We start from the raw sequence: 21651 nt of genomic DNA, 5'->3' as shown, positions 1-21651 counted from the left end.
CTACACTGAAGTCGCAATAGACGAAGAGATTTTACTGTATCATCTAAATTAACACCCCCTTCATTGCTCTATTGTATACTAATAAGCTATGAGGTTAGCTTCAGAAGCGATGGGTTACATCTTCTTGTGAACAAATCTCAGTGCCCCAATTTATTTCTGGAATATGCTGGATCAGTTAGTTATAGCAATAATTTTTTATTCCTATTCCAGGAAAACCATTTTTTATGTTGTGGAGGGAGTGGGGGTAATGGGGATGGGTCAAAATACTAGGTAGGTAAAAAGATTTTATTCCAAAGGGTGTTTAATTAAATCTCAAAGCGATTTATTTTAAAGTCACAGAGCCAAAAATTCACACAACATAGTTCAAGTGTTAAATCATTGAGCAAAATTTATTCAATATCAGTTCTAGACAGTCATTCTGGACAATCTGAACTAACATTAACAACAATCATTGTATTATATGACATAAAAGTAAAACTGTACTTTCCATAAACATTATCATTCTTAAATTACACTAATGTAATAAATTTGTGACATCAAAGGAGGTTAAAAGAAAACAACTTACATGAATTTTTTGGCTTTAAGCCTACAAAGCAGTTGCATGTCCATCGCTATCAATCGTTGTTGTGACAAATTAATTAGAATAATCCAGAAGCAAATACAATAAAGGGTTATTTAAACCAAGAAACACTGCACGAAGTAACTCACATGCAAAAATGTTACACAAGCACGACGACACGTACAACACTGATGGGCAATGTGAAACACAGCATCACACGCATTAAAACAATCGAAGACCATTAACAGGGTGTACTGCTGAGTTTTTGAAGAAAGACTACAAAACAAACCAACTGCTGCTGAAGAAACAAAGTCTAAACATTCAAGAGTTCTGCTGCCTCCATTGGTCTTTATTATGACTTTTCTGTCAAATATCATTGGTGATATGGATATTTTGGCTTCCAGATTAAAGGTACGAATCAAACGTCTGGGAGGTAAATGCCCCTAAAAAGGTCAATGTCCGTTCCCTTATGCACATATTATATGACATCACGGTCATGCCAATACTTGTGTCCAAATGCTTCAAAACATGCCTTTTCTTTCATTGTTGATGTTGGGTCTGGAAAATAACCTTTTCATCCTGAATTAAAAGTCTTGAATTTCAATATATCAACACTGAGGGAACCCTGACGGATTGAGAATCCAACACAATCGTAGTTTAGAAAAGGTGTTTCTGGAGGAATTTCTCAACCAAGGCTTCCTATACAATGAGTTTTCTCCTGGCAACTTGAATCCAGTGTAATGACCATCATTGGCTGGAAAATCACTTCTGATCCTTTGGACTGCACATGATGGTAGCACAACCCTGACGTGTCTTGCTAGGAACCCCAAGTATCATTGAACCTGTTGACCGTAGGCTATGTATCTATACTGCCTGGGAAAAAATTTATGAAAGTTCAAAATGTATTAATGTTGGCCATGATGTCCACAATAACAAGCAGGCATACAATGTACAGTTATGATTACATTTGTTGTGATTTTACACCTTCCGTGTATCATGAAACATTCTTTTGTTTCAGAAAATTGATTTGCAAAACTCCAGGCCAAAGTACTAGCCAAGTAATAATGAGTATGAAATAACACATATGCCTACCTAGCATGGCTGCATAATGCAACTTACATCCCCGAGCCAAACTTTCAGTATGCAACCAACCCTACTAGTACTACACACTCTACATATGGGTTGTAAGTTACCGTAACACAACGCACAATACGGTTTAGGGTGTTCCGCGAATTCCAACAACACATGCACAAAATGGACTGGATTTTGTTTTTAAATGCTTCGTTAATAAATTCTTACCACGTTGTATGTTCCTTGCAATGGTTTCGAACGGATGTCTTCTTCGATATGTTGTGGAGCTTCAATTTCGGCTCGTTTAACAGGCTCGAACTGATACGGTTCTAACACCTCCGCTCCACCCTCAACGTTCGGTTCAATATTGGAATGATCATCGCCTTCACTCTCTGCTTCGAATATGAGAAAGGGCACTCTAATTATAGCCCAATTTCACTGCCTAGTGAAGAACCATTATCACTTTGAACTTCGCTTGCCGCAATTGGTTCTGAATCCGCCATTTCACAGGAAATTTTGATTTGATATCGCACTTGTGATCGGTGTTTTGTTTAGTAACTACTAGTGGTATGTGTACTTGTCTACTGTGTACGTGAATGGTATGTTCGGAGGATCGTAAAGCAGCGACAACAAATGTGTTCAAAACGTGACGTCACATGACGTCATGCGAATCGGAAAATTTTCGAGTAAACAAAGTTTCAAACGCCGAAAAGGGTAAATTCATTCTCAATTTTCGACTTGAAAAATCAAGTTTTAAACTGGCAGATTGGTTGATACATGTTCTAGAGAACATTCTTTGATGGATCCCAAAAATATAGGACTTTGAAATTTTCGTGTCATGGCCACTTTAAACTTAGATGAACTTTGTACTTAGTATGTTGATTCACATTAATGAGTATTAGAACCCTATTTTTTGCTGTATATGCTTTGGTGAAGTGTTGTTTTGGCAATTGTCAGGTTATTTGTGATAAATATGGAATATCTCTGGACCCTTGTGTCAGTGGTATTAATTGAGTATGATGTCAATTAAGTTATTAGTTTAATACTACCTTCAAAACAAATATTGTATTCTGTTTTGATTTGCTCTAGATATCTGTTTTTTCTTCAACTGAAGCAAGATATTATCTTGGGAAAGTTGGTTCCTCCGTATGAAGCTACTTTAGAGCTTGCAGCTCTTTCTCTCCAGTGTAAGTAAACATTCATTCTCTAGTTCATTCTGTGTTCACAATGTTCAGTCTCATCATTTCAGATAGTTAAACACCTATAGATAAGACAAACCTAGGTAAAGGAGGAGCGGGAGGCAGAGTGGGAGAAGGCAAAGGTGTTGTGAGAGGGAGGAAAGGGAGGGAGAGGAAGTAAGTATTACTAGTATTTTGCTGGTATGTCTGGATAAGTTTGATTAGGACACATTTAGTAGATTCACACTTACTCTGCAATATGTGCAAATTGCTATGCAAATGCAATGATGAAAAGCATTGTTTATAGACTGAACATACTATTTCAGTACTTAACCAGAATGCAAAATGCATTGAGGTTTCGATGACTTCAGTGCACTAGACTTCTGGTTGTTAGTATTACCAGGACTAGCTGTTACAATAGAAATGGCCTGAACCATGATTTTGATACAATAACACTATGGCATGTTCAACACAGGTCAGTATACTGTAGGTGGCTATACACACCTCCACCAAAAACAATAGGGATATTTTACTCAATGTTATGAATCCACACACCAAGTATTAGAGGTATCCACGATTTCCATCATTAGATTTCATGTAAAAGGTTTTACAGAGTTTGACCTCTGGTGACCTCAATGAAGATTTGACCTCCCAAGCAACAGGATTCTTGTACTCAATATGGCAAATCCATCTACCATTTATGAAAAGTATCCATGATTTCTACCTTGAGAAATCATGTTTCTAAGGTTTTCAGGCCTCAACAAATATTTTTAAAAGTACTCGCTATTTGGCGACCGTGACTAACAATCTACTCGCCAAATTTCACTAGCCACTAGGCCTATGATTGCTGTTCAAGTCTCCATAGTACAGATCTACAACATCATTACTTTCTGTGGAAAAAAATATTCGGCACTTAGGCAGATGCATGGTGCTAGAAATTGCACATTGGAAAATTATGTTTCTGTGCAGTATAAAATTTACTTTTTCCACCAAAAGTAAGTGATGAACAAAGTAAAACATGACGCAGAATTAAAATTCAGAAGCTACTGTACTGTTTCAAAAGAATAAAAAATACAACATCTGTAAAAACACCTACGAAGATAGCTTGGCTTCTGTCAGAGCTCTAAATATACGGCTCTGGCTTCTGTTACATTAAGGCTCCACTATTTTACTAGTCATACAGTAACTAGGTGTGCGGGAGTCCTAAAAATATACAGTACCTCACTGCTACTTTGAACCGCTGCTTGATTAGAGCGGCGACTTCGTACATTTTCCCAATTATTTATCTGTCTTTTAGCTGCAGATTGATGCACGAAAAAATATCGCTATTATTCCATTACACTGCCTTAATCAAAGCAGTCTTTTACGCAATGAAAATCTGAGGTTGTAAGAGCATCTATCAATCTTCCAAAAATCCTAGCAGCAACAACAGCAAACTTGTCTCAAAACTCCTTAAATTGTTCGATACTTTGCGAATTATGACTAGCCTGTAGGAAAATTGCCTTAAGAAATAATGAAGTTGATGTTTTGCCATCTTAAGTGTATTGGTTTTCTGACTGGTATTCTTCACGTTGTTGTGTTACAAACCCTATTCTACCCAACCGTTGCTGGCCTAGACAACATAAAATTGCTCACAGGTTAGCCAGGTTTGTTCAGTTGTCCCATAATCATGAACGTGACGAAAGTCGAACGTTACTTTTAAGGACTAGCTATGCTGAAAATGGTAGTAGACTACACAAATTGAGATCAAATTGAATCCAGACAAAGGCTTGTGAATTCACTGCCAAACTAAGACCGTTTTACACAATTATTTTGCATTGGTCATAGTAAAAAATCTTGGCGTCACACACACACACACTCTCTGCCTGCATTAATGCATAGGTTACTATTATCATCGAAACCAAAAACTCAAAAGATGAACCCAAAATGTGAATACTAAATTATACCCTGTCACATTGGAGTATTAGCTGTAGCATTACACTGTCGATTTTAAACGCAGGTAGTGTCTGGCATATCTTAGTTATAGGTAGCATAACTATTGCCATTTAGAATTATGTGGTGTCTCACATATATACCTTAATTGTAGCATAATATTGTCTGTTTGGGACTCATGAAATATCTCACATATCATAGTTGTTGCATAATAGTACCAGTTTGGACTCCTGTAGTTTCTCACACATATTACTTGTAGCATAATACTGCCAGTTGGGACAAATGAAGTGTCTCACATATCCTAGTTGTAGCATAATATTGCCGTTGAAATTCATGTAGTGTCTCCCATTAGAAACTCAGGTGCCTCAGGTTGGAGGGTTACTGAGGTAAGATCAAAATTATATTTATTAACATTATTTTCCCTGATATATTGAGACCATCTTTCTTTTTCAAATAGCTGAAATTGGTGACTATGATCCTGAGGAACATACTCCCGAATTTGTCTCAGAGTTTCGTTTTACACCAGATCAATCAGAAGCTATGGAAGAAGACATCGTAGAGAAGTTTAAAGAATTGAGGCAAGTACTTGAATTAAAATGTAGGTCTGATAAGCCCTGGATTTGTCACCCATAACTGTTCATCTCAACAGGTATTCTTAAAGCATTTGTTGGAATAACAGAAAAATCTTGCTCTGTTTGGGAGATACTCTAATTAACATGTCATGTCGTGGAGCTGTCGTTTTCTAAATCAGTGTTTTTCATGCACCACTGAGATCTGAAACCATTCCCTTTGATTTTCTGTTCATATTTTGAAGGTAAAATGTTAGCACTGTTGATATTGAAACTGATGCCATTAGGTCATGTAAGCAGCTTCATTGTTTTAGATTCAGTATTTGAATTTTTCATTTGCATTAAAGAAAATAAACATTGCAAAAAATGAAGCAAAAAAGAAACGAAAATGAATTACTGTATGGCTATGTGATGTCATACTTGAACTTGATCAAGCTTTCAGCCTTATGTAGGAAGGAACATAAAATCTGTGATATCTTCCAAATGGAATAAGCTATTTCTTAATTTTGGGCAAGTTTTCAATACAGTTTTTCCTATCATACAAACCAATAATTATGATTGGGTTTTTGTCTCCTTTAAAAATCTACTACAACTGTAAATATCCCTGATTGCAAGAAGTGTCATTCACTTGTATCACTTTCATAGTGTTTAATATGGACAAAATGCAGCGAGTGGAGTCAAACATGTATTTGTACACATATGTTTAAAATTGAAAAAAATTGCTCTATATGCAAATCCACTTGGCCTAAAAATGCTCGAAATATTGGGAACACTTCATGACAGGTAGGCTAAGTAATGAAGCATCAACTTTACCATTACTACATTTTTGTGCACGTATATTTATGAATCAACAGTTTTATGATGGGTGATCAAAGTTTTGGACTAGTTTTGAAATTCATGGGCCCAAATTTTGCAATTGAATGCAGGAAAGTGAATGCAGGAAAACTTGTTGTAGCATTTTCGTATACAGATACATGCAACTCACTCAACGCCCCACAGTGTTTTCCCTCCAGGCAAATATGTAAAGCCATTTTACCACTATAGGCTATTAATAATAATTAATAAGAATCAAGAATGAGGAACTGTTATGGATATCACTGGTTAAGCCTAGAATTGACTTTAGACCATGTAATGCTATATTGGTTGAAAGTTCTCAAATGATACATGATGTACTGATGTATTGGTTGAAAGTTCTCAAATGATACAGGATATACTGCTGTATTGGTTGAAAGTTCTCAACTGGTACAGGATGTAATGCTGTATTGGTTGAAAGTTCTCAACTGGTACAGGATGTAATGAAAGTTCTCAACTTGTACAGGATGTAATGCTATATTGGTTGAAAGCTCAACTGGTACAGGATGTAATGCTATATTGGTTGAAAGTTCTCAAATGATACAGGATATACTGCTGTATTGGTTGAAAGTTCTCAACTGGTACAGGATATAATGCTTTATTGGTCGAAAGTTCTCAAATGATACAGGATATACTGCTGTATTGGTTGAAAGTTCTCAACTGGTACAGGATGTAATGCTGTATTGGTTGAAAGTTCTCAACTGGTACAGGATGTAATGAAAGTTCTCAACTGGTACAGGATGCTAATGCTGAATTGGTTGAAAGTTCTCAACTGGTACAGGATGTAATGAGAGTTCTCAACTGGTACAGGATGTAATCCTGTATTGGTTGAAAGTTCTCAAATGATACAGGATATACTGCTGTATTGGTTGAAAGTTCTCAACTGGTACAGGATGTAATGATGTATTGGTTGAAAGTATTCAACTGGTGCAGGATATACTGCTGTATTGGTTGAAAGTTCTCAACTGGTACAGGATATACTGCTGTTTTGGTTGAAAGTTCTCAAATGATACAGGATATACTGCTGTATTGGTTGAAAGTACTCAACTGATACATGATATACTGCTGTATTGATTGAAAGTTCTCAACTGGTACAGGATATAATGCTGTATTGGTTGAAAGTTCTCAACTGGTACAGGATGTAATGCTGTATTGGTTGCAAGTTCTCAAATGATACAGGATATACTGCTGTATTGGTTGAAAGTACTCAACTGGTACAGGATGTAATGCTGTATTGGTTGAAAGTACTCAACTGGTACAAGATGTAATGCTGTATTGGTTGAAAGTTCTCAAATGATACAGGATATACTGCTGTATTGGTTGAAAGTACTCAACTGGTACAGGATGTAATGCTGTATTGGTTGAAAGTACTCAACTGGTACAAGATGTAATGCTGTATTGGTTGAAAGTTCTCAAATGATACAGGATATACTGCTGTATTGGTTGAAAGTTCTCAACTGGTACAGGGTGTAATGCTTTATTGGTTGAAAGTTCTCAAATGATACAGAATATACTGCTGTATTGTTTGAAAGTTCTCAAATGATACAGGATATACTGCTGTATTGTTTGAAAGTACTCAACTGGTACAGGATGTAATGCTGTATTGGTTGAAAGTTCTCAACTGGTACAGGATGTAATGCTGTATTGGTCGAAAGTTCTCAACTGGTACAGGGTGTAATGCTGTATTGGTTGAAAGTTCTCAAATGATATAGGATATACTGCTGTATTGTTTGAAAGTTTGAAACTGGTACAGGATGTAATGCTGTATTGGTTGAAAGTACTCAAATGGTATATAGGATGTAATACTCTGTTGGTTGAAAGTTCAAGATTAAGTTTGTTAGATTTGTTAGATTTTGTTAAGATTAAGTTAAGTTTTGGAATTTACTTTACCTGTTTATCTTGATGATGTGCCAGCTTTGTCAATTCATCATCATTCCTACAATTATACAGTTCCATTCAATGCTCATTAGACCATAAATAGTAGATGCTGTGTCACTTTAAGTTTCAAGTGACCAAAAATTAAACAAACAGTTTTTTGACAGTTTGGGTCAAGATCATCATAAATTAGAAATGCCATGTATTCAAGTGTCTGGGAAATAGGAATGGGAGACAAATATTTGAACAGGTGGAACATACTCAGTTGTTGGGAATGTTTGCATTCTTTCTAAGGTGAAAGGTTCATCTATTTTCAAGATTTTCAAGTATTTTAAGTCTATTTGCAAGTTTATTTGAGATCTTTTCCTGTGAATACTAAGGGAACTGTGGCTGGTTACAGCTTGGTTAAAACTGTACAATTTGCTCTACACAACCATGTTACCTGATATGAGAGAATCTCAAGTGCAAATCAATGATCAAAGAAGTAGTTCTTCATGTACTTCAGTTCAATGCTATGGTTGGTTAGACTCCTACACTGCAATGCATGTTTAGTGTGGCTGTTTGTAGTGATTCCTATATTACAATGTAATGAGTGTGTGAACAGTTTTGTTGTTAGTTGTAACTAACACACTGGAATGCATGTACAGTGTGGCGGTGGTCATTGAGTGAACATATATTGCTGCAGGTTTGAGACCCGCTAAGAACACAGGTGCCAGTTTCTGTTTGAGAACATTACAAGTGGTCATCAAAGCATGAGAATGTAGTATTTATTGCTTATTGACCTCATCAATGTAATTATTAATCTGTTTCCTTTTGCTTAAATGAACAGGATTCTCAGACTATCATATCAGAAGATAACATCAATGGCTAAGCACAAACAAATTTAACTGTCATGAGTAACATTTACCACTGCCACTGGAACAATTTCAAAGCAACCAAAGAGTCTGTGCCTGTCACCCTTGCATAACTCTATGAACTGGAAATGAGCAATACTGCTGCAAAGAAACATCCCAAAGTGTGTGTAAAGGAATGTTTATTTAACACCAGTGAAGATTGTTGTAAATGGGTATATGTCTTACTTAGACAGATCCTGCAGTACATGTTTACTATGTATTACAGTTGATATACATAGCCAACAATTACTGTAGGGCTGCAAAGTTACTGTATCAGTATTATGCAAAATTTAGCTAGTTTGAATTTGAAAAGTTAAATGATAAGTTCAATACATAATACATAATTTCATACAGCAATAAGCACTTAGGCTCATTTGTCTGGACATCACTTTATGAAAAGATTCACCTTTTGTAATCTATATTAGACCTGTCTATTTGTCTCCTTTTAACTCTCTCTGACAATTGCTGTCTCTTTTTTTTCAGGGGGCAATCACCAGCAGATGCTGAACTAAATTACTTGAACAAGGCCAAATGGCTTGAAATGTACGGAGTGGATTTGCATGCGGTCAAGGTTTGTTCACTTCAATTTATTCAAAGGGGTATTAAGAATGTATGCAGAAGTATGGAGTGGATCTATATGCTGTCAAGGTTTGTTCATTACCCTTGGATGGATTCAAGGGGAATAGAAGTACAGAGTATTCTTAATGAGAATGTATGGAATGGATCTATATGCTGTCAAGGTTTGTTCATTACCCTTGGATGGATTCAAGGGGAATAGAAGTACAGAGTATTGTAAGTGAGAATGTGTGGAATGGATCTATATGCTGTCAAGGTTTGTTCATTACCCTTGGATGGATTCAAGGGGTATAGAAGTACAGAGTTTTTAAGTGAGAATGTGTGGAGTGGATAAATATTCTGTCAATGTTTGTTCATTACCCTTGGATGGATTCAAGGGGTATAGGAGTACAGCGTATTGTAAGTGAAAATGTGTGGAGTGGATAAATATTCTGTCAATGTTTGTTCATTACCCTTGGATGGATTCAAGGGGTATAGAAGTATAGAGCATTGTAAGTGAGAATGTGTGGAGTGGATAAATATTCTGTCAATGTTTGTTCATTACCCTTGGATGGATTCAAGGGGTATAGAAGTACAGAGTATTGTAAGTGAGAATGTGTGGAGTGGATAAATATTCTGTCAATGTTTGTTCATTACCCTTGGATGGATTCAAGGGGTATAGAAGTACAGAGTATTGTAAGTGAGAATGTGTGGAGTGGATAAATATTCTGTCAAGGTTTATTCATTACTCTTGGTTGGATTCAAGGGGGAATGGATAGTAGACTATTTTTTAGTAACATAGACATATTTGTTTTATGTCAAATAATGAAAATTAACACAATTAAATGTAATTAATTCGATTCAAGACATGTTAATGAAGGCAAAGTTTTACCTGTTCTTTGATTTGACTTCCAAGGGTGTAAAGTTTGATTCAATTTTTTATTCCTTTTTTTCCGGTTTTCTTAAAATAAAATATAGTACCAAAATTTGGTCTGCAAAAAAAGGGTTTTGGTACTAAAACAGGTTTCCCGTGCAAGCTTATTGTTAATGTTTTCACTATTAACCATGTTACATTTTTATTTATGGATATTAAGCATCAATAGTTGTACTAATGGTAATTCCTCTGATGAGAGCATCATAGGATGCTTGAGTAACAACCAGGTAAGGGAGAGGGTACAAGTCAGATGGAGTACAGTGTAACTATATTCCAGTAAAATACACAATAGCTCAACTTCACCTGATAGTTGCATTGCCTTAGTTTACTGCAAGGTCCCTATCATCAACAAATAACAAGCTGAAAACATGTTTAAGAGGTATAACTGCAAGGAAACTGAACGTATTTATGTGGAGCTCCTTTGTGATAGTCAACCATTGCTGACTAAAGTTAGTTGAAGTGTTGAAGTTATAATATGATGCATTGGTAAAACATAACACAGCTTGTGCCTTTTTGGTTCAAATCTTCAGGGTAAAGATGACCACGACTACACTCTTGGCTTAACTCCTACAGGAATTCTTGTTTTTGAAGGAGAATACAAGATAGGACTCTTCTTCTGGCCCAAGGTCACCAAATTAGACTTTAAAAGCAAGAAGTTACACCTTGCTGTGGTTGAAGATGATGAAAGCGTATGTATTTTTTCAGTATTTTTTCATGTTCCTTGACCAACGGTGAGTTTGATATGTTCCTAAATAGCATGGATGCTATCTCAATTCGTCCTCTTAGTATTGCTTTTCTTTGGTAATGGCCATAAATGATTCACCATTGTCTGCAATTTGGACTCTTGATGTAGGTAATATAAAAAGTTTATCATGAATTTGAGAGGTTTAATGAGCAAGGTGGTTTACAAGTCATTAGAAGCATAGGTTAAGTATTGCATTGAACAACAATAGCTTTAGTAGTGATAGATAGGTGAAATATGATAAAGGTTTAGTATGCACACTGAATTTTGTGAAACAACTTGCCAATACTTTCTGTGCAAGCAGAAGTGCATACTCAAAGTAAGTCATTACCATGTGTCAGAAGGTACTATAACTTAACTTATTACATATGCCTGAACTATAACAAGGACTCGGTAGTAGGGAGAGAAAATGCTTGCTCAACTCTTCTCACAAAAAGCAACGACAGAAGAGAAGATGACTTAACTTTAGATTCCTTGTGATGACCAAGAATGACTTGACAGTAAATACAACTCTAGGCCATATAAACACATATTAACATATTAGCATTGGTAATTCTCAGCTGTTGTAAACAGATATCAATAGCTGAATAAATGTGATAACTAACAGGCATATTCCCTGTTGAAAATACAAACTTGATACCTTGGTTCAAAGTAATTGTTATCCCAGGTTCAGCGCTCCCACCCAGGGGACATTAGTCCTATAGGGAGCAGGGGTTCTTAGGCTGTAATTGGGTCAACTACCTGCACCGTGATACCCGGTCGTGAGGCACATATTTCAACCATGAGTCTTGTGATGTAAACAGACCCTCCATTGCTACTACAGTAACTACTGGCTCGTCTACTGGCTTGTCTTTAGACAACACCCAATCATATTGAATAACGCCAAAAGCATATATATAGCTAAACAATGTATGTATTCATAACTTAGAAGTAAAGAAGGAAAGAGAAAAGAGGTGTAAAGCAATAAAGAACAACAAATTGTAAAATATTAAACTATAAAAACAATCAATCTCATCAATGTCCACATGTTACACTTCGATACAGTGGGCTCAATACAAACTATAATATGAGACAAATCTATGATTGGTACATTCTAATCATGAAGGCTAAATATAAATGAAATATGTTTCCAGTAAGAAGCATAAGTAATGAAGCTCACATCTAGCCAACGTGGCAGTCAATGATGGACACCATGCAGTAGGCCTGAGTTGGGTACCTGGGTACCCGGCCGAACATTCGAGTGCTTTAATGATTTCAATAATTCCGTAGGCCTGCATGATTTGATTTATCAAGACAAACGAATAGGGAAGATTAATTCCATGAAATGACTTTCTTGTAGTTAAGATGGTTGTTTTATTTACTATTTCATGTTTTAGCCATATCTTAAATGTGATGTTAGGCTACCATGTGGTTGAAAATAGCAGCAATAACGAAAGGATTCGGTGAATAAACAGATGGTTAGGATCAGGGTTGTAGCTAGGATTTTGCAGGTGGCGGTTGAATTTTCTGGAGTGGCGGTTGCCTGCGAATTCCGCATCCTGGGGGAGGGGTATAAATGTTTATATATATATATATATATATATATATATATATATATATATTTATGTGTGTGTGTATATATATTTGAGTGAGAGTGATTTCTTTTACAGTCATTTTGTGACACTATTTACTGAATTTTGTACCGGTCGATCAGAAGCGTGAGTGCCGGTCCGTATTAGAACTTTTTACTTGGAGAACCGGTCGGCAAACTGATTTTAAGCTGCCATGTGGTTGGAGATTTGCGTGGATTTACACAAACATAGTTTTCCATAGCATGTGCTTTCCTCTCATAGCTGTAGCTACTCTAAATGTTGGTGCATGCATAAATATTGAAATTATCAAAAATATTATTTTTTCATTCGTTTATTTCATAGAAGCAAAGATTGACAAGGAAATTTACTGGATATTAAGATGGGTTGTAGAAAGGATAACAAACCAAAATAATCACAAGTGGCTTTTAACAAAACGATTATTCCAAATGCAATTGTTTAGCGATAAATTGCTACACGGTCACAGCTGTAATGTTTGTTTAATTTAAGTTTGAAAGAGCTTGAAATTTAGTACAGGAAATCCCGCCTTGGCATCTTTTGACATGTGGGATTTGAAATCAAATTGCGGGAATCGTGCAATCCTGCAGGACCCTGGATCATAGAAAAGAAGCAGCCGGAAGTATTTTTTTGCAAGAATTACCTTATTTCCTTGGCATTTGCATTATTATTTATTATACATCAAAACATGAAATTCAGTTCTTCATAACAACAGGAGTATTGAATGAAAACGTTTGTTTCGGAGGTGTAATGTAAGGTGGCATAGTGGTCTGCCATTTATATTATTTATATTAGTTCCATATTTTTTTTTCAATATTCGAATGCAGAGTTTCAGGTACCTGTTACCTGACCGGGTAATGATAACAGGTTCCCGGTTCCTATTTTTTGCTACCCGACTAGGGCCTACCATGCAGTATGTCACAGTCAGGTGCTAATTGCCCTTACCCAATTACTAGCATGTTCCCTATAGACAACTAAATGCATAAAACTAATAATAATATAACACCACACATATACCCTATATGATAAGTCTCTCATATATATAGCACAGGTACCACCAAACAGTAGCAAAGCTATTAAGGGTTAACCTCTGACAAGAACTGTCACCAAGGGAAGCTAAAGAACATATACCAGCTAATAAGGATTCCACAAAACGATAAATTCTAATATACATGTAGCATATAGTCATAATGTAACCTATAGAGTACACAATGCAGAAATAATCATAATGGGATTAACAGCATTGGCTACATGTCATTATCAATGGAAGACATACTTATACTAAATTACACCATGGATTGTAAACTATAGCTATCTATGGTATGACTTTAAATTAAACACAACATTTCTGTGTGCTGGAGCCATCAAAGAGTAACTGAACATTATTTAACTAAGAAGCTTACTTTTGGAAAATACTTAGTGATTCGTACCTATATAGAAATTATGAAGTAATTACTAATGGTGATGTCTCAGACATCCTATCGACAGTTGGGGGCTGTCAAGTGAGTGGCACAGATCTCTGGTAAACTGGCCTTCTTATCGAGCCAGGGGACACTACCCTAAAACTACCACTTCCTGCCCAGCCCAAATAAGGAGATAAATGAACCAGCTGATCAGCTTAATCATTACCGGAATACACCAACATTGCTCAATAACTGCTAAGACACCAGGTGTTAACAACTTAGTGACATAGTCCCAGAGAATGAGTTCATACACTAAGAGGCGCACACTGGGTCACCTGTTTGCAGAAGATCTCTCTCTCTGGGGACAGCTTAGCCCTTGAATCTGTTGGCTAATGGGTTCTGTGGGGTTTACTCTTGGTGATACACATAGAGGACAAAGCAATGTCATTCCAAGAATGCAGGCTTGGTCATGACAACTTCCTGCAGGCCATTGAACTCCATGAGCACCAAAATTTATAGGGGGAACCTATCACAGTGAGAGGGAATCTAAATCTTAGTACTTCCTAATTTCCCAAAACTAATCATTTCACAGACCGATCACTCAAAGGCAATAGTCAAAACTTTGGTCCAAATCTAACTTAATAGTCTCATGTCAATTGTGAGTCATCATATCCATGTTTCTTGTTTCATCTTCAAAGGGTATGGAACAGGAACACAACTTTGTGTTCAAATTAGACAATGTTCGGAACTGTAAGCACCTTTGGAAATGTGCAGTGGAACACCACGCTTTCTTCAGATTACGGGGACCTGTAAAACAGACGCAGGAGAAGCAAGGGTTCATTCGCAGAGGCTCACGATTTAGATACAGGTAACTTATGAATTTTGCAAGATGATGATGCACAGCAAAGAGGCTATATGCTGTGCTTGTGCTCAATACATGTTGTAAAGTGATGTCACATATTAACATGTTTATGATATTCAAAGGGAGGTAATTATAATTTAAATGTTGATTGCTATAGAGGGGAATTGGGAAATTTTGGGATGAAGTTAAGGAAAATTTCAATTTTTGTGGCTAAAGAGGAAAAGCTTGGATACATGATAGAATATTGAGAGAAATATTTTCAGTGCACTACATAGTGCACAACCACTATAGTTAGTGAGGCTTAATGAGTATTGCACATAGTCAAAGGTTTGCATCTTACCTCATAACAGTCCACACATTTAGTACAGCAGTCTTAAGCTATTCAATCCATTAAAGCTAGCTGTAATGCTACAGGGAGTTAACTGAATTTGTTTCAGCAATAAGAGAGTCCATTTCCTCCTTCCTGCCTACCCCTGCACCCCTCTCCCACCCACTCTCCCTTGCCTCATTTTGCTCAGATTCTATGCTCACTTTGGTCCACAGTGGTAAAACAGAATTCCAGTCAGCCAAACAGAACAGGAGCAGACGATCAATGGCAATTGAAAGAAGACCAAGTGAGAGATTTTCAAGGAGACCGTCTTATGCTCAAAAGAGAGGTATCTGTAGGATCTCTAAGCATGCTAAATTAATTTTCATTCTAATGGGTTGTAATTGAATCTGAAAAGGATTGTATGATGTGAGAATGCAATTTGGAATAAACATTACTTGATGATCTTATCAGTTGTATGAATGAGATCTCACCCTGTGATGCCATCATGCTGGAATAAAAATCCATGCAAATCATCCATTGATGATGAGCAAAGAAGTTGTAAAAGGATAAAAATGTCGTTGATCAAGGATCATGGCTTGAAGGGTGAAATCATTTGCAAGCTTATAATGTCTGTATTTTCACTTGAATTTGTATATGATTGGAGACAGCAGTCAATTTGCAGAGGGCTTAAGGTTTAATGCAATACTGAATGAAATGTCATTAGGCACAGACACAGCTACTCAAACTTTCTTTTCATGTATATACTCATATTTTGATGAATCTGATGTATAAGTAATTTGTTACCTGTCCAGGTTGTAGTACACCAGGGAATCATGTAAGCTATAAAGAATTATATTTCTAGTTAAACTAATATCACCTGGTGAGCTTTACAAAGCAGAAAGCATTGCCAACATGTTGGAAACTGAACATTTTGAATGTGTTGTTTTGCAGCAACTCAAGCACAACAGACAGCTGCTAATGTGGTTGCTAGGTCACAGCAAGGAATGTCAAGATCACAGTACCCAGCATCTAGACCAAGGTATGGTTTCAGAAAGCATTACCTATTCTATGTATTTACTGCTTCAGTCTAGCTGCTTCAAACAAATGTGTCTATACTGCATTACTGTAAGTCCAAGCTATGATGGCTGACAAATTTTCAAATGCTTGATGTGAACATGGAAAGGTATATTTGGAGAGAGGTTTTGCTACAAATGTGACAAGTCACTGTTAAGTAATAACAATATCCAGTTCAAACAGCTCTGTAGAAGTTAATCTAGCTTTTTTCAAGGTATCATTCTTAATGTTACGTTGGGGTTCTCCGGCTCAATTAGTTCAGGGCTTCGTTACAAAATAAGTAGAATTAAGGGAAGGCTCACAAATTTAACCAACGATCATCGTCGGCCCAGCCAGCAGCACACCACTGCTCATTATGCAGCCTGCATATCGCTCACACTTTAGTGCACACACCCATCCATACGGACGTGAAAGTAAGGAGCATAAAGTTCCCAAGGTATTGTTTGTAAACAAAAGCTGTACTTGGATTTTCCTGGTCTGTGGTTTTCACATTGCAATAGCACTTTGACCACAGTAGCTGGAGATTTATTTCAAGAATGAGTTGAAAACATGATGAACCTTTTTCGTATTGAATGTGTAATAGACTTCTTTTCCTGTTCAAATATGATTCTCAGTCACTATCACTGATCCATCTTTTTTCCCCTTAGTTTCCAAAGAAACAATTTTTATCTTCTAGTTGTTGTTTTGAAGTAAATAGTTTGAATTGATTGTATAAGACTTATTTACAAATATCCGACAAAAAAACCCAGACCCCATGAACTGAACAAGAAAGCACTTGTTTGCTTTCGCTGAGTTGCCCTTTACTTTAATCATGTATTAATGTATGAAAATATTATACCGGTGAAAAGTACTCGAAGTTAAAACCTTCAATCCATAGCCACAGCAACAGTGTACGTAAAATACTACATTTCCTCTTCAAGACTATAGCACATACCTTCTAAACAACTGCTAATTTCCAGCTAATTTGAAAGTTGTAACAAGGCTACGCAAAGTATGTGTGTTTTTGTTTTGTTTCGCAAACCGATGGTTAGGCAAGATTTTCCCATTGTGTTAGTGTGTTGTTATGCTACCATGTGGTCGAAGATAGCAGCAATAATGAAAGTATTTCACAGATATTTTAGTTCCAGCTAACTGCGTCACAATTTCATCGAATAAATAAATGGTTAGGTTGGATTTCCCCATTGAATTTAGTGTAGTGTTAGGCTACCATGTGGTCGAAGATAGCAGCAATAACGAAAGTATTCGGTGAATATTTGAGTTCCAGCTAACTGCGTCACAAATTCAGCGAATAAATAGATTGCTAGGCTAGATTTCGCCATTGACTTAGTGTGGTGTTAGGCTACCATGTGGTTGGAGATGTGTGGTGAGTTTAGGAAAAGTTCGTCGAGTGCAGGTGTCATTGTTGTCATGAAGCAGCTGGCTCTGGTAGCCCATGGCAGGTCCTTTTCCGTGGATTTTTTTCTGTTTGTTTCTCTGAACATTAACCAGCCTTATTTAAAAAATGTGGTTGCCGTTGACCAACCAGTGCATCACGATTTGGCAAGTTTGGATTGCCCGGCAGTTATTTTGGTCGTCTCCGAAGACTGCTAAATATACACGTTGTTCATTGATAAAAAATTCTTGAACCTGCGGAGAGAATTTTATGATCCTTTTGTGTACATCCTGGACCGAAGTGGCAGCTCATTGTCTGGTCTTCTTTTGTGTTTAAGGGGCTTAATTTGTGGTCCCATAGTCAGTGCATGCAACTGTCTCACAGGCTCTTGGAAGCCAGGAAATGTGTGCGTTCAAGCGTTGCTCATTAGCTAGTTGCTGTGTCATTACACTGGGTAGCAACGGCTGGGCCGGTGATGATTGTCGGTTAAATTTGAGAGCCTTCCCTAACAGCAGATGAAGAGAAACTCCACACAGAGATATTTTGAAGAAAATTAGCTTTATTTCTTCTGAGATAATATTTTTGCTGGAGTACATATCCAGGATAGTACATCTGAACTTTCTGAATTCTGGAATGCTAGTTCTCCTTCATACTAAAAAGTATTGAAGTCATTACAACTTCCTGTGAAGGGGCAATAACCTCTCTGTGACATAAACTCTTGGTCACAGACTCTTTTACTTATAATAACTAAGGCACAGAGGGCTATGACTAACCACATTTTTATACACATGAGATGTAACAAGTTGTTATCAGTGGTTAAGCATGAAGATTTCATGGAATTAAGACAAAGGGGGCTTGTACGACTATGATGTGGGCGAGGGGTGAATAAACTCTAGAACAGGAAGTAAGAAGTTACTCTTAAGACAGAGGCATGGAAGCACGCGCTTAAAGTGATGTAATGGGGATATAACTTCACATTTCATTACATTAAGTACTGTAAGGTATAATGTCGTTTCGACCGTAATGCTCAATTTTGATATTACTAACACTGTATCCTACTCAAAGAACTTGATCAGCCTAGTCTGTAGTAGCCACCACTAATAACAACTGTCGTGTGATCATCAAAAGGTCACTCAGTAATAGCCACCACCAATAGCAAGTATCATGTGATCATCAAAAGGTCAGTCAGTAGTAGCCACCACCAATATCAAGTATCATGTGATCATCAAAAGGTCACTCAGTAGTAGCCACCACTAATAGCAAGTTTCATGTGATCATCAAAAGGCCAGTCAGTAGTAGCCACCATTAACAGCAAGTTTCATGTGATCATCAAAAGGTCACTCAGTAGTAGCCACCACTAATAGCAAGTTTCATGTGATCATCAAAAGGTCAGTCAGTAGTAGCCACCACTAATAGCAAGTGTCATGTGATCTTTTAAAGGTCATTCAGTAGTAGCCACCACTAATAGTAAGTGTCATGTGATCATCAAACTCATTTGTCTTGGAAGTAAATACCAAACATTCTCTGTGCTTGACTTCAAGTTCTTGCTTTTTCTACTTCCATATAAGAAAAATCTATTGGGTTCAAACAGAAGTTATAACAGCCATCTCAATTGTTTATCTTGTTTTCAAGCAGCCCAGCCCCTCGAATGATTACTTCGGCACAAACTGACGCTTTGCTAGGCCATCCAGCCTCTGCATCTATGGATGGTAGCTATCATTTGACTGAAACCAATGTAGATACTGGTGCTACTGCAGACATGGTCCCTGGAAGGGAGATCACACCAAGAAGGCCTCCAGCAGGTTATAGCTATACAGGAGGTACCCCTGATGCACGAGCAAATGGATTAAGTGAGTTGTCATTCTTGCTCTCTCTGTGTCATCATAGCATTGTACAGTAGTGATATCAGTAGTGATACCAGTAGTGATATCAGTAGCAGAAGTGTTTTACTGATAGCCAAGAAAATTCTTTGCATTTATATGTTAATGCCCACTGATGTAAGTAACCAACAGTAAAAAACCTAACGTATGGACATTTATATGTTGATGGACACTGACGTAAGTAACCAACAGTAGAAAACCTAACGTATGGACATTTATATGTTGATGTACACTGACGTAAGTAACCAACAGTAGAAAACCTACATATGGGCATTTATATGTTGATGTACACTGACGTAAGTAACCAACACGAGAAAAACTTACGTATGGAAATTTATATGTTGATGGACACTGATGTGAGTAACCAACAGTAGAAAACCTAACGTATAGACATTTATATGTTGATGTACACTGATGTAAGTAAACAACAGTAGAAAAAATTACGTATGGAAATTTATATGTTGATGGACACTGATGTGAGTAACCAACAATAGAAAATCTAACATATGGACATTTATATGTTAATGTACACTGATTTAAAGTAACCAACATGAGAAAACCTAACGTATGGACATTAATATGTTGATGGACACTGACGTAAGTAAACAACAGTAGAAAACCTAACGTATGGACATTTATATTTTGATGTACACTGATGTAAGTAACCAACATGAGAAAACCGTACTTATGGACATTTATAGGTTGATGGACACTGAAGTAAGTAACCAACATTAGAAAACCTAAGGTATGGACATTTATATGTTGATGTACACTGATTTAAAGTAACCAACAAGAGAAAACCTAACGTATGGACATTTATATGTTGATGGACACTGATGTAAGTAACCAACAGTAGAAAACCTTACGTATGGACATTTATATTTTGATGTACACTGATTTAAAGAAACATGAGAAAACCTAACGTATGGACATTTATATGTTGATGTACACTGATTTAAAGTAACCAACATGAGAAAACCTTGCGTATGGACAATTATATGTTGATGTACACTGATTTAAAGTAACCAACATGAGAAAACCTTGCGTATGGACAATTATATGTTGATGTACACTGATTTAAAGTAACCAACATGAGAAAACCTAACGTATGGACATTAATATGTTGATGGACACTGACGTAAGTAAACAACAGTAGAAAACCTAACGTATGGACATTTATATTTTGATGTACACTGATGTAAGTAACCAACATGAGAAAACCGTACTTATGGACATTTATAGGTTGATGGACACTGAAGTAAGTAACCAACATTAGAAAACCTAAGGTATGGACATTTATATGTTGATGTACACTGATTTAAAGTAACCAACAAGAGAAAACCTTGCGTATGGACATTTATATGTTGATGGACACTGATGTAAGTAACCAACAGTAGAAAACCTTACGTATGGACATTTATATTTTGATGTACACTGATTTAAAGAAACCAACATGAGAAAACCTAACGTATGGACATTTATATGTTGATGTACACTGATTTAAAGTAACCAACATGAGAAAACCTTGCGTATGGACAATTATATGTTGATGTACACTGATTTAAAGTAACCAACATGAGAAAACCTTGCGTATGGACAATTATATGTTGATGTACACTGATTTAAAGTAACCAACATGAGAAAACCTTGCGTATGGACATTAATATGTTGATGGACACTGATGTCAGTAACAACATGAGAAAACCTAACGTATAGACATTTATATGTTGATGTACACTGATGTAAGTAAACAACAGTAGAAAACCTAACGTATGGACATTTATATGTTGATGTACACTGATGTAAGTAACCAACATGAGAAAACCGTTCTTATGGACATTTATAGGTTGATGTCCACTGATGTAAGTAACCAACAGTAGAAAACCTTGCGTATGGACATTTATATGTTGATGTACACTGATTTAAAGTAACCAACATGAGAAAACCTAACGTATGGACATTTATATGTTGATGTCCACTGATGTAAGTAACCAACAGTAGAAA

At 36.6% G+C, this 21651-nt stretch overlaps 1 protein-coding gene across 4 annotated transcripts in view; it reads left to right on the top strand.

Annotated features, from left to right (window-relative positions):
- Positions 1-21651, top strand: part of LOC139958379 (uncharacterized) — a 74563-nt gene that overhangs the window by 38090 nt on the left and 14822 nt on the right. For 3 of the 4 annotated variants that reach the window (XM_071955398.1, XM_071955401.1, XM_071955400.1), the window contains exons 5-12: positions 2720-2817; positions 5198-5318; positions 9413-9500; positions 10949-11107; positions 14848-15017; positions 15555-15667; positions 16273-16360; positions 19400-19617. In XM_071955398.1, the coding sequence (XP_071811499.1) occupies positions 2720-2817; positions 5198-5318; positions 9413-9500; positions 10949-11107; positions 14848-15017; positions 15555-15667; positions 16273-16360; positions 19400-19617 (1055 nt within the window). The remainder of the gene's footprint in view (positions 1-2719; positions 2818-5197; positions 5319-9412; positions 9501-10948; positions 11108-14847; positions 15018-15554; positions 15668-16272; positions 16361-19399; positions 19618-21651) is intronic. The other variant, XM_071955399.1, reaches the window with a different exon arrangement.

The sequence above is a fragment of the Apostichopus japonicus genome, chromosome 18 (genome assembly GCF_037975245.1).
Source record: "Apostichopus japonicus isolate 1M-3 chromosome 18, ASM3797524v1, whole genome shotgun sequence".
Taxonomy (NCBI): Eukaryota; Metazoa; Echinodermata; class Holothuroidea; order Aspidochirotida; family Stichopodidae; genus Apostichopus; species Apostichopus japonicus.
This window is presented reverse-complemented; position numbering and strand designations above follow the sequence as displayed.